This window comes from Leptodactylus fuscus, chromosome 7, assembly GCF_031893055.1.
Source record: "Leptodactylus fuscus isolate aLepFus1 chromosome 7, aLepFus1.hap2, whole genome shotgun sequence".
Lineage (NCBI taxonomy): Eukaryota > Metazoa > Chordata > Amphibia > Anura > Leptodactylidae > Leptodactylus > Leptodactylus fuscus.
In genome coordinates, this window is record NC_134271.1 from 85,165,148 (window position 1) to 85,181,886 (window position 16,739).

Genomic DNA, 16,739 nt, shown 5'->3' on the forward strand with positions numbered 1-16,739 from the left:
ACTTTTTAATCTTAAGAGCTGAGCACTTACATGATAAAAATATTCAGTGTTCACTGGAGCTTTGCTTGTAATTAATTCCCCCTCTGCTGACAGGTCCATGCAACCCATATGGAATAAGGATGTGATAAGAGCATCCCCCTCCCCAGTATGCAGATGACCCCCTCCATTTTCAGCATCAGGGAGGGTGGGGGAGGATGCTGTGACATCACTTCCACTGGGTCTGGCATATATAGAGTAGACTCTGCTGCAGTGCTCAGTATCTGGAGAAAGGCAGGCAGGCAGGTAGCACTAATCTCATTAAGCTGATACTTGCAGTTACTAATCCGCAGCCTCGGTCTCTTTGTGGCAGCTGCTTCCTGTATTATATTTAAAGATTTATTTCCTTTCATTCAGGATCAGGGCAGTGGAATAGAAGGATATAACAACCATCGTCACCCCTGACTGCAACCAGCCGTCCCCAGATGACAATGCTCTATATTGGGGTATTATCTATAGCCCTGTGTGCAGTGCAAGGTAAGAAGGCAATGGGGAGCTGCTGCTGGTTCTTTCTGCAGTATCTGTCCTTTCAGGTCCAAGGACAGTAGAGCCCTATGAGCAATGCAGCTTCAGCACCAAGGACAGCAATATCCTATGAGCAGGGCAGGTTTATTGTCAAGGGCATGGGGTCTATACCAGCTATGTATTCTCAGCGCCAAGGATAAGATGTATATAGGAGTAAGGTGGATATATAGGGGGAATGGGGTGGTGGTAATACTGATTCAACACCATGGACATGGATCTATAAGACTAATATAAGTTCATCACCAAGGAATCGGGCCCCTATATAGGTTCATTTAGTATTAAGGACAAGGGGCTATATCAGTAAGGTAGGCTTAGCACCAGAAATAGAAGTTATTAAGGAATAAGAAGGTTTCAGGACTAAAAACATGGAGCATATGCAAGGGTTAGCACTAAGGGCAGTTGGAAATCGAAGGTTAGGCATCAAGGAAAACATGGGGATAAGAGAGGTTCAGGACCAAGGACAGGGGTGTGTTGAAGGTTCAGCACCTCCTTGAGATGACCTGGTGCAGACACTGATTAGTAGGATTAGGCTGTGGCTGTTTGGGGTTTGCAAGAGAATCTCTGTCTGGAGCCAAATCTTAGATCTCAAATAAACCATACAGCAAGGTCAATGCACTGGCCATGCAGTGCTTTCTTTATTGCTACTCCTCCTGTCTGTTGTATCCATCTTTAGTCTATCTTTATATCTTTTTCTATTTTCTACTAATTCATTTGCAGTGCTACACTTTCCTGTGTATTACACGTAATATGTTGTAATGGTTTCCTTCTTATGAATGGACTGTGGGATCAGATACAATGTTATATCTGTAATATGGGTTCTTGGGTACAGTTCTCTCTGGTTATAAATAATTCTTGCTTTAGTGATTGCGGGAATCAAAAAGGAATTAAGACATCATATTCACCTCATTCAGTTATGCAGATAGCTACAAACCCAGTATTATAACTAGGAAGAATGAGGGATAGGGAATATGACTTTGGGTGCGATGTGGGGTTGGGGGCAATAATATATTTTGCAGCAGAGATGAAGTCCATGTGGAGTTTAAAAATCTGATCCCAGTCCAAGGCTCATGCTTCTTGTTTTTCTTATACTAAAAACCAAATGGATTTGAAGTGTTTTCTCTAAATGTAATGACTGAGATGGGAAGATGGGATGGGGAGGTTATTTGCTATTTTATCTCGGAGACTCCCTCCCTTCCCCTCTTGTCCTCTATCCTTTCTGGCTCCCCATAACATAACATAAGCCTCTATTATAGTTTATTTTTCTTTTGTCCTTTTTGCAGTTATTTCCTTTCCTGCAACTGGCCGGGACGCTGAAGATGACACAAAGGTAAGAAGATCTCTCTGGCCATGAATCACTCAGGGACTGGTGGGGGAGGGCGCCTGTTCTTCCCAATAATAACTGTAAGGTCAACGGAGATAAAAGGCTAGTAATACATTATATCAACATCTTGCACTGCACATTGACACCTGTATTATTCTGATAGAGGAAGGAGATTAGGGTGACATAGGTATTTAGATGGCTAAAGGGATTTCCGTTTCATTAGCCGGAGCCCTGTAATGTTCTCATTTTTATCAGAATTTTTTTCGTATATGTGATCTTTACAGTCATTACATTATTCATTGTGACTTTCCTCTGGTTACTGCTGTGAATGAGATTGTCTTGGGAAATATTTTTATAAACTTGCATTTTTTTGCAAATCTTACGCAATGGAATTCTTAAAATTCAAGGATACTCTGTCACTTTCTATATATATATATATATATATATATATATATATATAAAGGGAAATCTCTGTTTGCTGTCTGTCAATGGAAACATCATTTTTTTTTTTACAGCCAGTAGCTGAAAACCATTAGTAATTTCAAACAAAAGCTAAGATTCCTTTTTTAAAGCAAAGCAGCATTGATGCTTATGGCTGTGTATAGAATGCTCATTTCCTTCGCTCGTCCCTTTCTTCATGCCCTCTTCTGTCTCTGGGTTATACTTGATGGACTCATGTTACTCACAGTCCTCAGCTGAGAGCAGTTTTAGGTCTGAAGTGATTTTCAGTGTTTGAATAGAAAAGAGATTGGGGTAAATTTACCATTATGTTATGACTGTATGACTCCGGCATAAATGTGGTGTATCTTTGGTGCATCTAGTTTGAGCTAAAATTTAGAACTATAAATGTGGTTTCTCAGAAAGAGGGACATGGCTTAAAGGGGTTGTCCACAAATCTCAGGGCCCATGAAGGGTTCAGGGAAGGGGAAACATTAATTATGAGGAAAAAAAGGGTACATACTAACCTGTTCCTGGTGCTCTGGGGTCCATTGCTGCTGTCCCTGGTGCTCTGACGTCCATTGCTGCTGTCCCTGGTGCTCTGGTGTCTATTGCTGCTGTCCCTGGTGCTCTGTTGTCCATAGCTGCTGTCCATGGTGCTCTGGTGTCCATTGTTGCTGTCCCTGGTGCTCTGGTGTCTATTGCTGCTGTCCCTGGTGCTCTGTTGTCCATTGCTGCTGTCCCTGGTGCTCTGACATCCATTGCCGCTGTCCACTTTGATGCACACCATGGTCTCGCTGCTGGAAGTCCACAGGAAAGGAACCAGTGATGTATGATTGGCCTTAGTTGCCACATGCAACATAGGACTGGACAGTACCAACACGGAACAGATAATTTTTTCTTTTTTTTAGCTTTCCTCTTTCATGGCCTCTTCCCTGGGCCTTGAAATATGTTGACAACTTTTTTAATTGCCACAAAGAAATTTTGCCAATTTTGGTTCAAAGTCAGATAACGAATAGACTTTATGGACTTAGACTAAACAGTCTAAACATGCTCCAGATTTATCATCCTGCATAAATCATTGTGATAATCTCAGAATGATTATCTAAGATTACACTGTCTAACGATTAGTAAAGCGGGGCCAATGTTTCTAAGCACTGACAGCAAGCAGGGATCTTGAAGATGTTATATAAATGAATCAGAAAGTCTATTAGAAAATTGTATAAGTTAATACAAAAATTACTACCCATATAAGTAAACATAAGACTGCTTGAAGCTGACCATTGTAGTCTTGCAACCACTGGTGAGTCGTAGGTTAGAGATAACTGGAACATAAAGTACATCTGACGCTAGGTTCACACTAGCGTTCAGGTCTCCGTTCTGTGGTTTCCATCTTCTGCATGCAACCTGTCAGAGTGGGTCCGGCCGTGAGCGGCTGTGAGCGTTTTATGCTCTCCGCCGCAAAACCGGTTTTTTGAAACCGGACACAGAGAACTGCATGTCCAACTCTGTGTCTGATTTTAAAAACCGTTTTCGCGGCGGAGAGCATAAAACACTCACCGCCGCTCATGGCCGGACATCTTTCAAACCCATTCAAATTAATGGGTATGAAACAGTCCTGCAGGTTTCTGTCTCCTGCCTCTGTTTTGTGCAGGAAACGGAAACCTGCAGAATGGAGACCGGGCACAGATGTGAATGAGCTCTGAATATGAGCATTCTCATGTTTACTTGCAGGTGTATTTATAGAGATGATCATTTAAGCGTATGCATTAATGTATAAAGCTAGTTTCAGAAAAAAAAAAAAATGACCTTAGAAAACCCGCAGACCCCATAGACTATAATGGGGTCTGTGCGGTTTCGGTTCAGTTTCTGCCCTTAAAGGGCGAAAAATATGGAGAGGGGAACAGAATCCCGGTACGGAGTACAAGCACAAATATGAACTGAGCCTTAACTAAATAATGCTGTACTTATAAAGTTACGGTGAATTGAATGTGGGGGTTGTGGGTATGGGAGATGCTTACCTACATACTGCTACATAAGCAAAGAGTAGAGCTATATGTGATTTGTGAAGAGCTTGTTGGTGATATGTGGTTATATCACTATATAAATGGACACTGTATCTGAGATCACTGAATTGAGTAGCATATGAATACATTGTATAAACAGTGTGTAATGTAATAATCATATATAGTGGAATGATCCATAAGTATTCTGGTCTTATCTCTGGAGCAGATCAGCTGGAATATGATTTCAGGGCAGGGATGACCTCCGATGGCTGCAGCTCTGGAACAGCATGTTAATAAAAGGCCGAGATTAAGCGGTGACACTATTGGAAGCTGAAGATTTATTCAGATCTATACCGCTTGTGCATCAGGTTTAGCTCCTGACTAATCATATAATTGGCAGCATTAGACTCTGGAGGGCAGATCGTTCCTGGCGCATTATGCGGCATCACACTGTGCATCCATCCAGAGATGAGCAGATTGTACACAGTTCACATGTTACATGATACAAAATGGTTTCTATACAGATGATTTAGATATGCAATATTCACAGACTTCAAGGGAGAGAATTCTTAAAATGCATCAGAGATTCAAAAAGCATCAGACTCCATTGCAGTGTCTATATAAAATTGGTGGTGAAAGAGTCCTGGAAGTACAACTTTTTCGTCTGGTACTTTCAGTGAAAAAGAATGGACACTATAATGTGGTCATTTGGGCTCCGTTGATGTCAGCTATATTACGTTAGGCTCATAATAGCCTTCATGTAACAACCTGAAAGATGGAGAACCTGTCAGCTTAAAAATAGTTAATTACAGACCCATAGACTATAATGGGGTCTGTCGGGTTTCTGCCTGGTTCCTCCTTGTAAGACTTTTCTTTCCACTGATTTTAGGTGGAATCTGCTGTGGAGTCTCCTAAGGAGACTCTCAGACTCCAACACATATGTGAATTGAGCCATTGCGGCTTCTTGAAGGTCCAAAACAATAGATACCAAGATGCTAGTGTGAACTTAGGGTAACCCTAAAATATAGTTATTATAGTGCTGGTACAATGTAAAAGTAGCAACTGCTATCAGTCACACATATGGATGTAAATGTCTCTGAAAGATCCCAGTACTGGAGACATGTTACAGAAAGTAGTGCCATTTATTCTGTCAACATCAACACTTCAGTTAGTCTCTCCTCAGCCCTAAATGGCTGATAACAGAGAGCAACAGATTACTAGGTGGGTAGACTGTAGGTTTAATATCTATTTAACAGAAAAACCTAAGAGAATAAACATGGCAGAAAATAGTCGGAGTCAGTGAACTACTTCCAGTCCCGGTCAGGAACACAAGTAGCATTCTTAGAAGAGACTGTAGCGGAGACAGAGGCTGCACCGGAGGAGTGAGATTCATTTTATCTTCCAGCATAGCTTACTCTTAGGGCCCCTTCACACGGCGTAAGCGCTCGGCTCATTCCGAGCCATACACGCGAGCGCTTCTAAACACTTCCCATTCACTTCAATGGGAGCACTTGTAAAGCCGGCTTTACGCGCGCTCCCATTGAAGTGAATGGGAAGAGTTTTGAAGCGCTCGCGTGTACGGCTCGGAATGCGCTGAGCGCTTACACCGTGTGAAGGGGCCCTTAGACGTAGTCTATATAACAGCCAATTCACTGTGTATTTTGCTTTAGTTATTTTGTACATACACCAAAATCTTTTATACTCCAAATACATGCAAAGCTGTGCTCAGAATTCTGGCACTTTAGGGCTGATATCTCTCCACTATAGATTCCACTTACAATCGGCAGCAAGAAAAGTCTTGCAATTATAGTCTATGGGGTCTGCAGATGTCCACAGGTAACCGCTTTTTAAGCAAGCAAACTCTCCGTTCATCGGGTCCCCATGCAGACTCGAATACTAGTGTGAACCTAGTATAAGTAATCTCTGCTTCTCCGGTATCTAAATGGAGCCTGCTATAGTGATTTGTGTTCTAGGAAATGTCATCTTCACACTAGGCATTGTATCATAATCCAATGTAGGAAAAATACCCACCCCCTGCATTACAGGAACTCAGCTAAGTTGTTATGGGGGTGTCCATTTAGAAACTTGCTGTTTCCTATAGCAGATGTGTCACCGACTATTAGAGACCTCTTCCTCTGTACAGTGGTGTATCAGCTGCAAGTCTTCATTGAAGGGTTTTGTCTTGCCACAGAACACTTCACATCCAATGTTTCCCTCTAAATCATTCATTGACGGCTCTGCTGAATTATTTACTGACTCTATTCTTAGCCAAGGTTTTACATCAGACACTGATTAATCAAGTAAGGAGGAAGAGAGTCCTTGTAAGGGGAAAGTCAATCCTGTACAACTGAAAGAGTCACAATCTTTTTTTGTGAAAAGTTTCCTAGGCTACTGTATTGTTGCATAAAGAATCTTGGAAAGCTGGATGACCATTTAAGTTCTAAAGCTCGCACTTCAGTACCTTACATTTTTTAAGTCTCCTGTCAGTAAATGGGGATGTTCTTCTTTTCAGCGAGAGTGACCTTACAATTGCACATCTTCTTGAATGCCTTAGGGGGAATTTATTAACACATCTACATCAGTTGTCTAGCACAGATGGGTGATCACTTGCAGCATCATCGGAACAAGGCTCTTTCTTGCGCCAAAGATGAGACATATCTCCCATTCTGCGCCTCACTCTCCATTTCTGTCAGTGTGGTGCAACAGGGTGGGCACGCCTTGGCCCAATATATTTATTATTACTCATTCAAGTTTTAGTAAAACTGCCCCAATATATCAGTACAGGAAAATCTAACAAACTATCAGGACAGGGTAGAAATGTATGAGGGTTTAGGTAACATATGGATGTCTAGACTGGATACAACTGTAACAAACTCATATGTAAGAATTATTAGGACTGTAAATGTTTCTATTCACTGACAGAATGCTATGATACAAAGTATATTAGAATGTTGTAGGTCTTTTTGATGTGTAGTCTTTTTAATGATGCTCAGATGCTTATTCTTGTACTTCTCCATCCAGGTGATGAAATGCATTGTAGAAGTAATTTCTGACACATTGTCTAAGCCTAACCCTGTCCCTACCAGTCAGGACTGCCTGGAAACTCTCCGCGGAGGTGAGCTCAAAGCAATGTGGTGATATACAGTAGGGTTAATTTAATCAGCATTTTCTGTTAGGACAGCAATTTGTATGTATTTATCGAAAAAAACTCTTGCCCAAAAAAAACACTTAACAAAACAATTTTCACTAACAGGACTTTCAGTAAAAACTATGTTTAAATGCTCTTTAAACAGATGAAACTGCTCTATTACACAACAGACAGACAAAATTAGAAATTAAAATTAAATGTATTGGCAATAAAAGGGTTAACTTTCCTGTCTTTCTGTATTACTGTTACAGTCAGGCTCACAAAGCACAGATATTCTCCCTCACTCTTTTCTATTATTTTATTGCTAATTTGCCTATAAATGAATAAATCTGGTTAAACACTCCTATTCCTAGTATTCTCTAGCTTTGTTGTAATTTGTAAGCTTTTCAGCACTCAGTGTTCTCTGTATCATGCAGTGACATCAATAACAGATCCATCTCTACGTCCACCATCACTGCAATGCCTCGTGTTCAAGCCCACAGCACCTTATATAGTGTATATGACATCAGCACTGTAAAGTGTCTACCTACCACACTGACTATTGGCTGAAAGGCTGTCAGCTGATGTTTGGTGGTGCCAGTATGTCACAGTGACTTACAAGCCATGTGTCTCTTCTGTATTTTCCCTAAACAATACATGTGGTAGCAGCCATTTTAGTTTGTCCAAGATGAGCCACCATTTCTTTTGTTTCATTAAAAACCAAATAATTTGGAATATTTGGGTGAAACCCGACTAGTGATGAATCAGATCCCCCATCTCAACTACAGACCCTGAAACTCAGTTACTTGATACAACGGGCCACAGTCACGGCTGGGGACATTTTTTGTAGATAAAGCAACAGTTCCGGGTCTAATTCATAGATTTGGAAGGGGAAGGTGTGGTGGGGCATGGGAATGTAGAGGTGCAATAACTTTGTACAATACTCTATAAATGTACACCAATGTATAATGACTCTATATAGTTGGTAATTATTGGATACAGTGCTATGTGATATTAGTGGTGGTTATGTGGATGGCGGAGGACATCCAACCATGTCTGTAGAATATTCTGCTTGTACAAAGATCTTGCAAAAATAAAATGTCTCCAACAGATCCAGATTTTCATTTGTCACATGGTTTGTTATAGATGAAAGGATCATTTCCATCTTGCGCCACCAGAACCTGCTAAAGGAGCTCCAGGAACTTGCCAGTCAAGGTAAGAAAAAGTTTTCCTTTAGATGTCTTTCTATGTATTCACATGATCAACAGTTCCCATCTGTGTTTAGCATTAGTCTTTTGGCTCTCCAAAAGTGATCAGATAAAACAAATAATGAAAACATGATGTGAACAGCCCCTGAGTCCTGTCCGGCTGAAGCAGTAGAGAGGGTTGTTACAGTGTTGCAGGTGTATGTTATCCTAACTGATGTTCAGCCTCTTGGTGTCGCAAGAAATGTACATTTTTACAGACAGTAAATTAAAACTTGCTGAACTTTTCTATATTTATGATGTCCTGTTACAACTAGTAGACGGAGGACTGGTAAGAAAATCCTTAGGTGATGTAATGCCTCTATGGGCAGCCATTACAACCAGAAGCGGGTGGTATAAATATAGTGCCAATCTTCTGCAGCATGATACGGTGCAGGAGGATTATATTATAGACCCGGGAGTAGATCCCATTAATACAATGGCTCAATATTATCCCTTGTTCTGTACAGCTTCCAGTTCTCTCCTCTCACATTTGTGTAATCCCAGTGGCTGACAGACGCGAGGGCAATCGCCATAGAGATGAAGGATCTATTAATAGGAGCCTCATCTGGTGTAAGCAGAAGTCTCTGTCAGCCCCTCCCCAGCTATAAGTGCTCCCTGCGGAAAACCTTGCCGCAGCTCTCTTATTACTTACATTTAGGCTTCCAGTAGTAGTGACATAGTAGGGATCAGTCAACGAGTGTCAAAATCTGCACTCACAGGCATTGCAGCATCCTTAAAGGGAGACTCTCACCAGAACTCATAGTATTAACCCAGCCCACAGACAGGTAGGTTAGGGTCACCTGAATCAAATGGTGGGACAAAATATTGCAACAAAGCAATTTCCATTGCTCCAAAGAGGCCATCTGTAAATTGATAAAAAAAACTTTGTTATCTCAGCAACGAAAGAACTGATTCACAAGGGGAAAACACTGTTTCTTTAGGAAACCCTAACCTATCTATATAAGGGGTTTGCTTAAAGGGATTCTATCATTAGAATCCCATTTATAGCTAAACCCACATCGGAATAGCCTTAAGAAAGGCTATTCTTCCCCTACTTTTAGAAGTCTTCTCCGTGCCGCTGTTCGATATATGTTCCCAGCTTCTTCATTATGGTAATGAATCTTCTCGCAGCGCTGGGGGCGTCCCCTGTGCTGCAAGAAAACTCTCCAGCGCCTTCTTCTTCTTGATCTCTGCCTCCATTTCTTCTCTTCTGTTTGGCCACAGGAAAATGGCCGACAGCGCCCAGTGCACATGTCCGTTGGCTATTTTCCTGTGGCCTCTCCCATTCGGCCACAGGAAAATTATAGAATCCCTTTAAGACAGGGGTAGGGAACCTTCGGCTCTCCAGCTGCTGTGAAACTACAACTCCCAACATGCTCCATTCACTTCCATGGGAGTTCCAAGAACAGCAGAGCAAGTATGCATGCTGGGAGTTGTAGTTTTGCAACAGCTGGAGAGCCGTACGTTCCCTACCCCTGCTTTAAGATGTTGGGTTCTGGTGACACACTCCCTTTAACACACTGTACAAGTTTCTGGAATGTTCCTTTAAGATGGTAGAAGAAACAGACAATCTACCCATTAAAGTTAACAGACTCCTCCCAACTCTGACTGAGAGGTTGTCACCTCCCTGCCCCCTGTTATTGACCTCATCTAATAGAATATAATTAAATATTGATCAGATATGATATTGACACACCTTATACTACATTTGCAGCTGTTCTATGTATTGCTGCTGACAGTCTCTTTATCATGTCTGGGAGGTTGTCACAGCCCCACCCCATTACTGACATCACTGAATATGTTAGTAATATAATTACAGTATAATCAGACCTGAGATCTGCACACCTTATGCTACAGTAATAGCTATTTCACCTATTACTGCTGACAACCAGCCTCTATGATAGTTGTCACAGCCCAGCCCCACTGATACTGGTACCACTGGATGGTAAAATAGCCATTAGAGGCCCTGACCTAACAAGTTCATTCTCATGAATTGAAAGTTATTCTCAGCAATGAGTGTGTATGCAGGAACTGAGCTCATTCTCACGGTTACTTTGATTTGCTGATCTCCTTTAAATTCCACTTCTACAGGTGCAATGGAGAGACTCCAGAAGCAGAAAAAAAATGGAGGATTTGGAGAGGAGCTATCCAGTATCCTTGAGAAGCAGAGCAATAAGCCCCTTCCCTCTGGTGAGTGTCACGGTGACTCTGACTCTTCACTGTGATAACCTTCAGGTTCTTCGAAGTCGTGAATCTCCTGTTCATGTAATACTCAGGTGATATACAGCTAATACCAGGATCATCACACATAATCCTCTCACTATGGCATCATCTGCTAACACTGCGCCCTGAATCTGTGTTCACAAAATATTATACAGCCGCAATATAAATGCAGCAATTGAATGGGGTATGGGCACATCTTGTATATAAAAGTCACTATGGTATAGATTTAGTTTACTCCATAATCTACACTCAAAGCTAATTTTGGCACTGAGATGGTAACTTGTTAGTGAAATGCGGAGCATTCTGGGAACTCCATTGTCACAGCTTACAGGCAAGTAGTGGAATTCTAAAATCAGCTTTGGTTGGGAGTGGAGAAAAGGGTTACCTTACAACAAGGAACAGGTTACCCCTTTAAATGTCACTAACACAATTCTAATTTCCAAGTTATTTTCAATGGATCATTCCAACTCATTTACCCTTTTCTTATCTTGTGTCTAACAATGCAGAAAAGTTCCAAGTGCCTTCTCTTGGCGGAAAATCTCAAGAAAGAGATGAAATGAAGAGAGCGTCTGAGGAAGAAGAGAGAAAGAAGAGCTCTGATCCCACAGAGGAAGAGAACAGTACTGAGGAACTGGAAAGCAATGAGATCAGTAAGAGGGAAGAGACCTCTGAAGAGGAAGAAATTGACAACCGCATCACAGATGAGATCAATGAAATGGAACTCCCCAAAGACAACCAAGAAGATGCCAGCGAGGGACGCACATCTGACGAGAAGGAGACAATGACCAAAAAGGACCAAGAGGCTGATGAAACAGAAGATCCCGAAAAGGAAAACCACAAGCAAGACAGCAACGAGACAGACAATGAGGAGGATGACACACAGCGGGAGGACAGTAAGTACAGAGAGGAAGCTCTCCTGTCTCTTATTGTAGAACTCAGCCTCACATTGCATCTGCATATAATGTGTTAAGCGTCCAGTCAAGTCCTGTGTAATGTAGGCACCATTAGGGGGCGCTAACTGCAGATTTATTCAGATCAGTGGGAGTAGTATAAATCTGTATGCAGTAAGCTCCACCTAGTGGTGACTGCAAAGTATTGTTTATGTAAGAATGAACAACCACTTTATCACTGACATCTTAATTTCCAAATTATACTGCAATCACATCCTAAACTGCATTCAGAATTCTTCCAGCTGCTCTCAGGTGCAGAGGTACTGCTGACTGATACCAGATACCTTGGCTGACATCTTAAAAACATTACATTGTGGAAGATGCATGTTGCTACATTATTCCTGCTATGTATCAGCCTTGCAAAGTGCTCCCATAGGTGTGCTATATTTCAATATTTCAATGTTGTATAACCTCCCTATACAAAATGCAGGAAATTAGGCTCTATACATATCTTAAAGTGAGATGTGAAGTTATGCAATTTGCAAGAAAGCAATAATTTGGACTCATTCTTAAAGCTCTCGGTGTGACTAGAGTATAAATCATGATGGCTAACATTACTATGGTGGGATATTTACTGATAATGTGGTAACATTTTATTTGAAGACTCCATGAGGCCTGAAGATTTCAACAAAGACTCTACATCTGAATCTGACAACAGCAAGGAAACTAAGCAAGACGTGGATACAATTGACTGCACTGAGGAGAACCCCAGGAGTGATGACGTCTCATCAAAAGACCTTGAAGATTCTAAACGATGGAACAAGATGGACGAGCTCGCCAAGGAGCTCAGAGCCAAAAAGTGTGCTTCAAAAAGCAGTGAGGATGACCCTGATCAGTCCATGAAGATTCCCCCCAAGGAGCCTAAATATGATCCAAGCAGCCAAGAGCCAGAGGACAGACAACAATGGCAGAAATCCAGAGAGGACAGCAGTGAAACCGAAGCACCAATGTTAAAGAGGGCAGAAGAGAGGAAGGAAGAAGAAGGCAGTGCCAACAGGAAGACAGAGGTTGGTGCTATTACATCACAAAGTACAGGACAGCCAGCTCTGACATAGTTCATACATGACAATGAGATCCATACTTCTATCTATCTACAAATTGAATACAAGTCACACATGCTGGGACAGTCACTAGTTTTAATAATTTCTAGAATTAGTTTTTTTAAGATCTGTTTTTACCATAAACAAAAAATTCACCCTGATATATTGTGATTTTCATGTTAAACACTAGATGTCAGCATCACAGGCCTGGAGAGACACAAACTACTTAGTTTACTTCTTGCTGTGAAACGTTGTGCACTGTCAACAATGCATCATTACTATGAACAGAACTAGGGTCACAATGACCACACAGGATTACTGTTGGAACAACAATTATGGAGATCTGCCAATAATAATAAGCAGGTCTATAATAACCCTAGCAAATTATAGAATTCTACCTGTGATATAGACTATATACATATGCAGCAGATCAGAGTATGACATTGGTATGTCATACTTGTGATAAATGTGCTTTTACATAGGACTTCAGGTACAGTAAATCCACATTATTGTAGTATACAGTGAAACTCAAAAGAAATTAGAAATTCAGCCTAGCTGCTTCTTGGGATGACACTGCTGTCAATTAAAGGCTGTATTAGACAGCCAGATCTCCTACAGCCAATGCCAATGAACAAGAAACTTGTTGATGCTGAATATGTCAAGCAGAAAATTTCAGCTTCAGAAATTTGAAGTCGATTGTTTTTCTGCTTGTCAAAAACTGATGAATATTTTGATACTGAATTTGCAGTAGAATTTGGAGAAGAGTGCCACTCTATTCAGCCTGTAATAAGTAAGGCCAAGTTCCAAATTCCACAAGCAGATTTGGACAAATTGTTTCTGCGCTGACAGAAAAGGTGTATTTTCTGCTTCCCAAAAATTTCAATGGAAGTTCTCAAGCAGAATCCACCTGAAGAACAAGCAGGGCGCTTATTTATTCCGCTAGCTGAAATAATCCGCTACTGTCTTCCATTGAAACGAATGAGAGGCAGATTTCATGCAGAATTTGAGTTTGTGTGAACACTCCCTTCAGGCAATTATCAGCAACGAATCCAACACGGTCTTTACTATAGATTTTTTTTTTATTAGAGGAAAGCTTACCTACTTAAATTATTAGACAATCTGCTCCTGTTTTAGAATGAAATAGACAACATGGATAGACAAAGGTGCCCCTTTTATAGGACTACCGCTATACACTTTAGTTTGTGCTTCTAGCATGTACCTTATACATTCATTCTATATTCTCATCTTAAAACCAACATCTATGGTATTGCCTTTAAACACTCTCTCTCTTCTTTACACTGCAGCCACATGTTTTATTCTAGCCAATAATATGCACCAATCTAGATAACATAAATAAATATATATATATATATATATATATATATATATATATATATTATATACAAAAAAGCATGAACCCATAGACCTAAAAACATTAACTGCTACTATTTTATTTGCAGGACCAAGAACTGGAAAGTTTGGCAGCCATTGAGGCAGAACTGGAAAATGTTGCCCACAAGCTGCATGATCTGAGGAGGGGATGAAAAACAATTGCAAAAGAAAAAAGAAAAAAAAATTGCAAAAAATAATAATTTGCCATTGCACCTTCTATATTTGTTTTCCGGCTTAACCCCATGACTGCTGGAAACAATTTATGGCAATCTCTTGCGGCAGATGTGGGGTTAAACGTTCTGTAGTTCTATCACACCTGTCCTGTAGTAAAGCTGATACAGCTGCCACAAGATCCATGTTTTGGAAATAGGGGAGGGGAGGCAAATTACTCTGCTTGCCTAGTAGAGCTCATCACCCCATTTCCATGGGAGTTGGAGGCAGCGTGGAATGTGTGAGGCTGCGGGCGTCTGTCTCATCCTGTGTTCTACGCTCTTTAGTGTCACTTTTCACTCTTTTTGTTAGATGAACATATTGCAATAACTTGTTACTTTTTGATTACAATCTGGGAAGTTTATTCTGTAAAAAAAAAAAAGAAAAAATAACTTACAGGGAAATAAAATGTTGGATTTTTCCTTTACGTGTTCACTTCTTTATTTTGAGGTTGCTGTATGGGCAGCTCCAGCCTGTCCACTAAGAGAGCAAGAATACAAGGCATCCATGTACAGAATATGCTGCTGTAAATGACTATTCTGCTAAAGTAAATGCAGGATGTAGCGGGGAATCTAAAGAGGTTCAATAATCTGCCCCGATTAATTTCTTAATAAAATTTTTATAGTGGTTGCTGATACAAAACGGGGAGGTCATCATTCCCCATCTTTCTATACCATCTATACCATAAAACGATCATAGAGGGATGTTATTGAGGCTCATGTTTGGTGCAAAGCCATTTCTTATACCAAATGTGCACCTCAAGTCCGTTCTGCATCTCGTCCACCAGTTTCCTGGCATGAGTTAGAACAGAAATCTACACCAGTTCCTACCTGGCCTCTGCCTTTTCATATATCTCATATATCTGCCTTTTCATATATCTCAGTCCCTATGCTAGTTGAGCCATTTATTAAGACTGGTGTACGATATGCTTGTCTTAATACATTTGCCTCAGGTTCCAAATCTTCTGTGGAAACAAGATGCAAACTATAAAGTTGTGGCTCCTTACATATACCACTAGACGGAACCACTGTCTTCATGCTATTTATACATTGACCTCCATAATAAAACAGTATGCAGCAAGCACCTATGCTCCCCCTAGTGGTGGTGGCAGGAATGTTATCATGTAAGTATGTCTTGTGCAGAATACAGTTCTGTATTAGAAAAACGGAGCTCAAACAGATGAACATATGTAATTTGTATCAGCTCTAAATAACATGATGATAAAATGTGTCTGCAGATGTAAGTTGTCACCAAACCCACCAATCCTGGTTATTGATATATAATATATGTTTAGCCTGACTCAACAAGGATATTCTAGTCTACAGAGGGATGTACGCCCGCTATACAGGTCCAGCACACTGTAAACATACAGAAATAGTTCAGAACAAAACTGACTCAGCAGCTTCACTATGAGCAAAGGTCTGGCAGTAAAAATACAAGACAACACACAACCTGAATAGTTCAACTCCGCGCCTATACCAGAGAAAAGTTATTTAGTAAGAAGCTAGCTACAGCAGAAAGCTAGGCACTGTTATGACCCGCCATTTCTGACAAGGTACCCAGGGCATATTGTGGATATAAGGTCGGAGCCCCACATGGCGTAATGTGATTTGTCCACAGCGGTTTTTCCTGCTGAGTTTTACAGTCACTGTGTAGTGTATGGGATCCTAGCGAATCCCATCCCCACAGTGTGGTAAAATACGTGCAGCGGACATGCTGCGATTTCCAAAACCCTCACAGAGTGAACTGGAAAACATACTCTCTACAGCATGTGTTCTTATGAAAGCCATATACTCCCTGCAAAAGCCAGTGTCATCCATCAGTGACTACATACGAGGCCGAAGAATTAAAGGGATTATCTAGTTTTTAAAATAACCAACTAATAGGTAAGATAGGGGTACACAGAGTGAGAGCAGACAGATGAATCGTGGAAAATGTAGCTTGATCCAGCCTTTGCGGGGCCCTGGGCAATTGACTTTGGCAGGGCCATACTTACTGGGGTCTGGGGGGTCCGGGGTCCTCCCAGGATTTTTTGAAAAAATTAGCCCTAAAAATGCATTTTTCAAATGCAATTCATATTTTCTGACATTACAATAAATACAATGCAGTAATACTCACAGGAGACGTCTCCCCACATTTCCCCTCTCTTCCTTTTGGACCGCCATGACCACTTCTTTCAGCTGTGACTTGACTCTGTAAAGTTTGAAACATAGACATCTTTGAC

General features: G+C 41.0%; 1 protein-coding gene across 1 annotated transcript; it reads left to right on the forward strand.

The window, feature by feature from the left end:
- Positions 1-216: 216 nt before the first annotated feature.
- CHGA (chromogranin A) lies at positions 217-14,942 on the forward strand. Its single transcript, XM_075282422.1, has 9 exons — positions 217-282; positions 394-513; positions 1,842-1,888; positions 7,348-7,441; positions 8,600-8,668; positions 10,792-10,890; positions 11,430-11,816; positions 12,477-12,880; positions 14,374-14,942. Exons 2-9 carry the CDS (start codon positions 462-464, stop codon positions 14,455-14,457), a joined length of 1,236 nt encoding a protein of 411 aa, XP_075138523.1. The 5' UTR covers positions 217-282; positions 394-461; the 3' UTR covers positions 14,458-14,942.
- The last annotated feature ends 1,797 nt before the right edge of the window (positions 14,943-16,739 follow it).